A 9,766-nucleotide genomic window follows, 5' to 3' on the forward strand; every position below is an offset into this window, starting at 1 on the left:
TGAAAATATAAGACACACTACCTCTCATTCTTTTTCGCCGAACTCTACCCCTCCTCTGGTAACCCTGTTCATTGCTGAGGCTGGCCCCCGGCACACTGGCAACCTTTAATTGGTATATATGGTAAGATCTGCCTATAAATAGTCTGTAGGGTATGAGCTCTAGCTATATCAATCTGTAAGATCCAAGTAGCATGGTCACCTTTGTATTTGAGAGATTGCATATTTTGTTATTAAAATCAGTGCTGGGAATATATTTTGCAGGTAGCCTCCATTCACATCCTATTTCTATGAAAAATTCCACCCTATTCTTCCTTCCATGTCAGAGAGAAATTCATCTCTAAAAATAAGCCTTGGTTTATTTCCTGAAGTCTTATTTTCATTTCCTGGGGCGGGGGGAGTGGGGAGGACAGGGGGAATGGAGAATCTTTTTCCACTTGCATAACCCCAGTCTCAGTCGCTTTCTGAGTGACATTTACTTTTGGAGCCTCGGAAGTTTCCATTTCATTCTTTTGAATCAACCCCAGGTAGGTAATCATTTAGGTCTGGACAAGAAGTAAAAAGTATTAAAGCCCCTGACTTTCTTGTGAGGATCTACCAGGCAGTCAGCCTCCACTACTGAGTGCTGTTTCCTGACCAGACACCTTCTGTCAAAGGCATCAGAAGAAAGAAGATAATAGAGCTGATGGTCTCCTGGTCCTAATAAACTAGAGGAAAAAATGAGAATCTCTTACACTTGCCAGCTGTGTGTCCTTAACCTTTTTGTACATTATTTTCCTCATTCTTCAACCACAGAGTTGGTGGGAGGAGTAAAGTAGATGAGCCACATAGCATATTAGCCTTGTGTCTGGTCCTCAGGGAGAACTCATACTATGCCATGAAGCAGACAGGTGTTTTGTTCAAATCGTATGTGGACTTCACCCAGTTGTGGAGAACTTAGAGAGGAAGAAGCCTCACATCGGACCTTCTCCCTGTTTTCCAATTTTGGAGAAAGCTACAAAAGCCGAGGCACTCTATGGGCAGGGCCTTGAGCTTCCCTCTACCAGTGGCGTCCCAAGGCACAAAAGTCCCTGTCAATCACCTCTTACCCTGGATCTGGCCACAGGGACACCTCATAGCCCACAGACCCTGTAGTTCATGGATGGCCACTGGGGTTTGATTTCTCTGCTGCTGCACAGTGAAATATAGATTAAGACCTCTGAGAATCAATGAAAGGTCAAAATTTGGGGACAGGAATGCTGTATCTGAGTGTTGAACATATGTATGTCCAGAATTAAAAAAAAAAATTATAGCAATAAGTAAGGTTAAGACACACTTGATTGATTTCAGTGAGCACATGTTCCTGGGGATGACAGCCTGGGCACAAGAAATTAGCAATACACTGTACTCAGATAGCTGATATAATATTTGGAGAACTTTTTTTTTTAATAAGATAAAGGAAATGTAGAAGTCAACAAAGAGATGTAATCAGTTATGTGAGGGTAGGGTGAAGCAATTGCTTGATTTTAGTGTCCCCAATTTGCTGGTCAAACAGTGAATCATCAGGGAATGAGATGAAAATTTGTGGATTTGTGGACTAATGGATGAACAGAGAGAGCTCTGGTGGTGCTAACTGAAAGGTGGGTGGTTCAAAACCACCAGCCTCTCTGTGGGAGAAAGATGTAGCAGTCTGCTTTTGTAAAGATTACAGCCTTGGAAACCATATGCGGAAGTTCTGCTCTGTCCTACTGGGTTGCTATGAGTCAGAATCAACTTGAGGGTAAAGGCTTTGGTTTAGTTTGGAATGAGCAGAAAATTAGGTAACAAGAGGGTTGCCAGCTCAGGAGAACCCTGAAAGAATTTCGGCAATTGCTATCCATACTCCTGAACACACATAACAGCATATTATAATGATCAAGAGTTTTACCCTGGGGTTAGAGTTTATACGACTGAGCCCTAGATTACACATTTACTAGGTGGTACTCTAAGGCAAGTTACTTCATCTCCGTAAGCTCCAGTTTTCCTATCTATTAGATATAAATAATGACAGCACCTACTTCATAGGCTTATTGCAGAAATGAATGAAATATCAGATGTAAACTATTTAGCATAGTGCCTGGCATATACTAAAGCAACCAAACAAACAAAAACCAATTGCCTTCCAGTTGATTCCAACTCATGGTGACCCCATATGTTACAGAGTAGAGCTGTTCTCTACAGGGTTTTCATGGCTGTGATCTTTCGGAAGCAGATTTCCAGAATTTTCTTCTGAAGCACCTCTGAGAAGGTCCAAACCACCAATAGTTAGTAGCCATGTACTTAACAATGCATATACTATGGGCTCAATAATTAATTGTTATTTTATTTGGCTGTCCCTCCCACTTCACTTTTCTAAGTTGCAAAATAAATCATTGTACATGAATCAACAGTTTAAGAAAGCCCTATGACTGTACACCAAGCAGTGTGCCTCTCTCCAGATTCCAGGTGTGTATCTAGAGGTGGGATGGGGAACAGAGTAAGGGAGTAAATATAAAATTGCTCAATTCAGTACCTCCCTGATTATTATCTCCAGAGAGGGAGGCAAACCAAGGCGCAGCTGATGAAATTAACCAGATATGATACAAAAAAACATTTCCTTCTCCTTTTTTGGTTTCATATCTAAGACCATAGGTCTCTACAACCCAGTCGGCACCTCGAGGTACAGAGGAGATGCCTGTTTCTGTGGGAAGACCTGCCCTGCTGTGGATAGCATTACTGCTCTTCTGTGAGTACAGGTTTGGTTACCCTTCCTGGAAGGAGCAAAACAGATCTAGAGAGCAGTTAGGGTAGGAGCTTTAGCAGTCTAAGTGGTGCCTTTTTCTAGGACATATGCAAACCATGGGGCATTTAGCAGGGATACTGTAGTGGAGATAGGCTGAAAGGAGAGGAAGCTGGGCTGAGAAACATCTAAGGGAGCATCCAAACTGACAGCCTGCCTCCTTCCAATCACTTGGGTATCCTCAGAGGGCAAGATTCCTACCAAGGGAGGGAGGGGAGAGGCAAGAGAGAAGTTCCTTCTCTCCTTGGGTCAGATTACTGAGAATATGGTTGGCTCTTGGATTCCATGAACATGGACCTCGTCTCCACACCCAAATGCCAGCCCTCAGGTGTCCCAGAAGGCTAGGGGTAGATGTTAACTAATTCTCTCTGGACTTTTGCAGCTCCAGCTGGCGTGCTAGCAGGTGAGTGTTCATCCTTGTTCCCTCCATGTTTCAATGTATCTGGGCGATTCTGTCCTTTCACTAACTGCTTCCCCTCATCTCATCTCCTCTGTTTTCTAATGATTATGAATCTGTTCTCTGGCCAACCTGCCTCCCATCTCCAGTTTGCCTTGTCTTCCCTCATTCCCCCCATTTGAAATCTTCACACATACCATTTCATTGTCTCAACTCGCCCTTCCTCTTTTTATGCTAACGACCATGTCTGTTGCACAACTAAATATCTCAGCTGCTCTCCCAGGCACTTTCATATAATATCATTCAATTCTCAGTGACAATTCTAGGAGACAGAAATTATTATTGTTATTTTATAACTGAAAATGCTGAAACTCAGAAAGATTAAGTGATTTGGTGGAGGTGACACAGCTAACACAGGACAGAATTCCGAAATAGGTCCCTTGGAATAATGCTGTTCTAACTACATCACTATTCATCACCATCGAGCCACTTTCTTGGCCTTTATCCAAATCTTCAGTGTATATCTTTGCTCCTGGAAAAAAAAAAAAAAAAGAAGCCACTCAAAATTGACCCTGTTAGTGCTCTTCTCTGCTCTCCAGCATTATATATATTTTGTACTCCATATGAACATAGTCATAAAAATTTACATCTGGAAGATATCTCATATGTCTTCTGGTCCAGCACATTCATTCACCCATTATTCACTCATTCATCTACTCAGTAAGCATTTAATGAGCATTTACCTTTGTGCTGGGCAATGCTTGAGCATGAAAGACATCGTCTCTGCCTGAAAAGAGATCGCAGTCCTCGCTTTAGAGATACCGTAATCAAAATCAAGAAAATTGGAGTGAATTGTCCTAAGTACACAGTAAACTGATTGGTTTGTTTTTAAATATCCTGTATTTGTGCCCTGTCTTTCATCTAGATTGAGATGAAACCATAACACTGTATTCCTCCTTTCTTTAATCCCTTTCCTGGAATCAGGACAGGGTCTTATTGCCAACACTGCAAGGGTAGACTGCCCATTGAAGGTCTGACCATTGGTACGACTGTGCTTTTAAGCCTGGATAATTTTCAATGATTTTTCCCCTCTGTATCTCTTTCCACACTTTGATCTCTTTGAAGTCATCTGGAAGTCTATCATTTCCCTGAATCCCCCATGGAATAGAATATTTATAGGAGAGAATGTGAAGCTTACATGTAATGTGGACAAGTCCCTTGAAGTCAACACCACTAAATGGTTCCACAATGGCACGATTTTACCTGAGACGACTTCAAGTTTGAACATCGTGAATGCCAGCATCCAGGACAGTGGGGAATACCTCTGTCAGAACAAAAAACGGAACCTGAGCAAACCTGTGTACCTGGAAGTCTTCAGTGGTAAGTCTCAGGGAAATGGGAATATAGGTTCTCCCACAGAAGAGATGGCCCATCTGAAGATGGGAAGGAAACAGGTTATTCCAAGGTTTAGGGGCACCAAGGTGTCAGTCAAGACCTGTCAATCTTTCTTTTTCCACTCCTACTCCTTCCTCCAGTCCTTCTGCCCTCTTTCAATATCCTGGTCATCTCCCATAGTATCCCTCTTCTCCATTTGGCCTCTGACTGTCTTTTCTGCACATGTGCAGATGTATATTATGTGGTCAAATTGCATGTTGGATGAGTGCAAAGAGCTGTTTTTGTGGAATAGAATTATAAGGTTTGATTTAAAGATTTGCTGTGCATAATCTGTGTGCCACACCTGAATATAAGATTGTACTCTTCCTTATGAAAGATAAGTACGTTCCTCATCTCCCGTATTGTTACTGAACAACGGATCTTATGTTTATTTCATCTTTATCTTTCTCCTACTTCCAGAAATTAATTAGCACAGCCTGCTTAGGTATATGTAAGTTAGTCAGTAAACATTGAATGAACAAACTAATGATTGCATTTGGATGACTTGGTCACTGTTTTACTTTACATTCCCTCTTGAGTGAAAAAGATGTTTCAACATTCATATGCAAGTTGCAAATACAAACTAAATCAATGTAGAATAGATTTTTCATTTCCTTGGAGTAGTTTCTAGCGAAATCCTCAAGGATTGCTCCTAAATAAAATATGCTTGTGTAAATTTTCCATATGTCTATTCGAAATTCTCCTTTTGTGAATGTTTTTCAGTTCTTTCAATGATATTAGTCAATATAATCAAATTCTTATTTTTAACTGACTCATTATTGACAAATATTTTTTGAGTATCGGTCAACTTCCAGGCATTATGTTAGGCACTGGGGATATAATATAAAAAATAGACATGGCTTCTGCCCTTCTAGACCGTAGAACCAGAGAAGAAGATATTAAACATATAATTACATAATTAATTGAACTGTCATACATGTTCTAAAGGAGACCTGGTGATGCCATGTTGAAGTGCTCAGCTGCTAACTGAAAGGTCAGCAGTTTGAACCCACCAACCACCTCATGGGAGAAAGGACCTGGCTATCTGCTCCTGTAAATATCAAACCAAATAACCAAATGTCAAGTTGATTCCGACTCACAGCAACTCTGTAGGACAGAGTAGAACTGCCCTATAGGGTTTCCAAGGTGGTAATGTTTACAGAAGCAAACTGCCATATCTTTACTCTGTGGAATGTCTGGTGGGTTCAAACTGCCGACCTCTAGCTTAACAGCAGAGTGTGTAACCACTGAGTCACCAGGGCTCCTTGAATGAGTTAGTAATGGAAGTGCTGGGGCTCAAACCCAGGGCCTCATGCATGCTAAACACTTGCTCTACCCCTGAGTTTACTCCCCCGTCTACCGAAATCCTGTGGGCAGTTCTACTCAGTCCTGCAGGGTCACTACGAGTTAAAAATGACTTGACAGCACGTAACAACAACAACATGTTCTGAGGAACCTTTGGGGAGCCCCCAGGGGGTGCAAGAGAACAAAATAGACACTCTTCTACACTAAAACTCCCCAGGCAGATTAGATTTATTTCACTCTCAGTGGCTCTAATAAGCAATGATGGATCTGAAGGGAATCCCGGGTTTCAGGCTTTCCAATGGATGGCCTAAGGAGAAAAGTCAGAAAGTCTTTATGCCCACAGGCTTTTCAGGAGGAGGGAGGACTTATCCATATAGAAGACAGGCTCTATTTTGTCTTTCCTTTTTTCATTGGCTTAGCCAGCCCAGAAATGGGTTAATAATAATCCTTGGTTTCTCATACACACTCTTGCATGATCCTCTTTTATTTAATTAAACAATTATTTATTAATTTATTTCTAAATAAATAATACAATGAATGCTTTTCAGACTGGCTACTTCTTCAGGTACCTACTGAGACGATGACAGAGGGTAAGCCCTTCCTTATCAGGTGCCACAGTTGGAAGAACTGGAATACATACAAAGTGATCTACTACAAGGATGGTGAAGCAATCAAGTACTGGTATGAGAACCACAACCTTTCAGTTCCCAAGGCCACCCTCAAAAACAGTGGCACCTATCACTGCGAGGGCTTTATTGAGAAATTACGCCGTATCTCTGATCCCCTCAACATTACTGTACAAGGTGAGTCTGTAAAGGAAAGGGAAGGAGTCCATAGCAAGGGAAGGAATAGAGGGCATCTGAGCCTGAGTGATTGCCATGTGTGTAGTGGGGGCAGCTGTGATACCTTGCAAAAGACACCAGAGATATAGCATGTCTCTTAATCTCTGTTTAAGATTCTTTACTTGTTAAATGGTAATAGTAATACCTACTCTTATTATGGAATTTTCTATAAAGATTAAATGGGGTAATATTTGTGAAATGGCTTTGTAAGCTCTTAAGGACTACCCAAGCATAACAGATTGTGATTGCTATTTTGATCTCAAAGTTATCTGTTGCTCCTGAAGAGAACCACTTGTATTTACCAGATTGAAAGGGAGTTTCAAAGTTGAAGGAACACAGGTTGTAAAGAGCTTGAAGAGCTTGTTTCAGCTGAGGAGGGCTGGGAAAAGAAATCAACAAGTCAGCAGGCTGTGCCCTTGTGTATCTGGGGATAAGGAAAGTGGCTTGGTGAGGAGAGGGTAAGCAGGTGGGCTGTCTTCATGGCTTATGAGGAAAATTGCTATTTCCAAACTTTGTGTGACGAAAGAAGAAATTTTTGAGATATTTGCCTTGCAAGGTAGAAATAAGACTTTTACTTGGCAAACTTTACTCATACTAATAAAAGCACAAGGCCCGAAGTCAGAATTAAGGTCTAATGCCAATACTTTGTTAACTGACTGAAGACCTTGGTGCTATTTAATTGTCTCTGGGCTTTCAGTGTCCTCATCTGTCAAGTAAAATGTTTGGTCTAGACACCCCTAGAATCATTTGGGGAACTTAAAAAATATATACTGATGTCCGTGTCTCATCCCTCGAGATTCCAATTTAATTGCTTTGGTGTGAGGCCTGAGCAACAGTATTTTCAAAAGCTCTCACAGGTAATGGTAATGTGCCGCCAGTGTTGAGAGCCATTGTTTTAGTTGATTTCTAAGTGATTTCTAGCTGTAGCATTCTGGGGCTCCATAATTCTAAAATGATCATGAAAATCAATACTGTGTAAATAAAATAACAGAACCACAAAACAGTATAGTTGGAAGGCAACTTAAAGATGATCTAATCTAAGACCTTCATTTCACCCAACTGGCATGCAAGAAATGATGATTGATTAATTAAGAAACAAGTCACTGGTGACCCTTGCCCTCTCTCTGCCTTTTTTCCATCCCCCAAATCATATATGAATGTTGGACTTGTCAGCCCCCAGAAAGGGATCATCTTTCCTATGACCAGCCATCCCCTTTGGGTACATGGGCTAGAGGAACTGTTACACAGGGGTTGCAGAGAAATACTCAGGAGTTCAGGGAGCACAAATTGAGAGACGCAATCTCGTGAGAGTTTTCTCTCTGCTTCGGGACGCCATATCATGCTAGAAGATGGAGGGCCATTCTGAGTCCTTTGCTTGGGGAGGATGAAGTCCTGAACATCATTGTTTGATTCCTAATACAAATTATGTTTCTTGTTGCAACTGTAGCTCAACAAATTGACAACTTCTGGGTACAATTTTTTATCCCATTGCTGGTGGGGATGATGTTTACTGTGGACACAGGATTGTTTATCGTCACCCAGCAGGAGTTCAAATTGTTCTTGAAAATTAAGAGGACCAGAAAAGGCAACAAGCTTCAGCATCCAAAACCTAAGCCAGACCTCAAAGAGAAATGATGTCATCACTCAAGAAACATTTTCGCCAGCATTTCTTTCCGGCACCAGCAATTTCTTTCCGGTATCAACCACTGTTTCTCCTCCCCTGATCCTGGGGGTCTCATTCCAGAACTCCTGCACGTACCTCATTATCTGGCTCTCAGGGCTGCTGTCCCACATCTATTCTTGTTCCTAATTGATATTTGTAGTTTAAAGGAAGGGTTTCATCCCATTCCAGTTACTGTCGTAACAGGGATAGGAGTAGATGTGTGTAGAGATAATGAGAGGCAACCAGACAGGCAAACAATATGTGTAAAACCCAACTCTCACTCAATCCTGAATACTTTGACTGGAGAGGACCTGAAGGTCCTCTTACCATCAGGTATAGAATCCTATTTCCATTCTTTTCCATCCAAGAATTCTTTCTGATGACCCCTAATTGGATCAAAGGAGCGGCCAAACCAAAAGAAAAGAGATTATTTCCTCTCAATGTGTTCCTTTGCTCACTATTTTCTGGAAGTGGAGCTTCCACACCTGTATCCCTAATTCTATCTCTGCTCCTTGCAAAATCCTAAAATCCAGAAATGAGGCATGCGAGGAGGGGATTATTGTCAAATATAGCTCACAACATACATAGAAACGTTTGTGATCAATGCTTCGCGAAACTGCTTCATTAAACCAACTGCTTAAGTGGTATGTAATGTTAACTGCATAATGAACGTTGGTTGAATAAATGGAAGAATGAATAGATTCATGTATTAGCATCTGCAAAAGAAGAGTTCAATTTGAATAAAATAAATTTGGAACTGTGTAACATGATGTTTCTAAATCCTTAAGGCTTGCTAGCTTCTTTTTTGCTTCTGGTGGCAAGAACTTTGAAGTTCTAGATTAGAAATATCCTCCTTTGACCATCGTAAGGATGACTTTCTAAGGAATTTTCTAGGTTATTAGTTATCAGTGTTCACTTCCACCTGCCCTTCTATCCTCACTCTAAGTTTGAAAGGGCTACTAAAGGACTCAATTCCTATATGGTTATCTAGACACAAGAGCTCAGAATGCATTCCCTAAGAAGCTCCCGTGTGAATTTTTTCTTCATGTTACCAGACATTGATCTCTCCCTTCATTTTTCTCTTCCATGTGTCTGAATTCCAGGTTTGTCTCAGACCTGCAACTACAATTTCTACCTATTTTCTTCTTTATATCCATTCATTCTACTGTCCCAGAAGTAACACAGAACACAGAGTTAGGTCTGTGGGCACCCAAAATACGGCATTTATAAGTATGTATTTTTATTTTAAGATACATGAGTACCTTCTATCTATGCCACAAAGTGAATACGTATGTTATACAGATGATTGAAATCTAGATATTTCACCCCAG

At 41.0% G+C, this 9,766-nt stretch overlaps 1 protein-coding gene across 1 annotated transcript; it reads left to right on the forward strand.

Annotated features, from left to right (window-relative positions):
• The first annotated feature begins 2,627 nt into the window (after nucleotides 1-2,627).
• FCER1A (Fc epsilon receptor Ia) lies at nucleotides 2,628-9,195 on the forward strand. The gene is made up of 5 exons (XM_023554155.2): nucleotides 2,628-2,740; nucleotides 3,177-3,197; nucleotides 4,317-4,571; nucleotides 6,479-6,733; nucleotides 8,220-9,195. Exons 1-5 carry the CDS (start codon nucleotides 2,686-2,688, stop codon nucleotides 8,405-8,407), a joined length of 774 nt encoding a protein of 257 aa, XP_023409923.1. The 5' UTR covers nucleotides 2,628-2,685; the 3' UTR covers nucleotides 8,408-9,195.
• Nucleotides 9,196-9,766: the final 571 nt, after the last annotated feature.

Source organism: Loxodonta africana, chromosome 3 (assembly GCF_030014295.1).
Source record: "Loxodonta africana isolate mLoxAfr1 chromosome 3, mLoxAfr1.hap2, whole genome shotgun sequence".
Taxonomy (NCBI): domain Eukaryota; kingdom Metazoa; phylum Chordata; class Mammalia; order Proboscidea; family Elephantidae; genus Loxodonta; species Loxodonta africana.

What these genes read in the sequence shown, in the direction of transcription:
- FCER1A (XM_023554155.2), top strand. Translation starts at nt 2,686, where the DNA reads ATGCCTGTTTCTGTGGGAAGACCTGCCCTGCTGTGGATAGCATTACTG. An exon ending in GTACCTGGAAGTCTTCAGTG is followed by an intron (nt 4,572 to 6,478) that starts GTAAGTCTCAGG and finishes AATGCTTTTCAG; the next exon opens with ACTGGCTACTTCTTCAGGTA. An exon ending in CCTCAACATTACTGTACAAG is followed by an intron (nt 6,734 to 8,219) that starts GTGAGTCTGTAA and finishes TTGCAACTGTAG; the next exon opens with CTCAACAAATTGACAACTTC.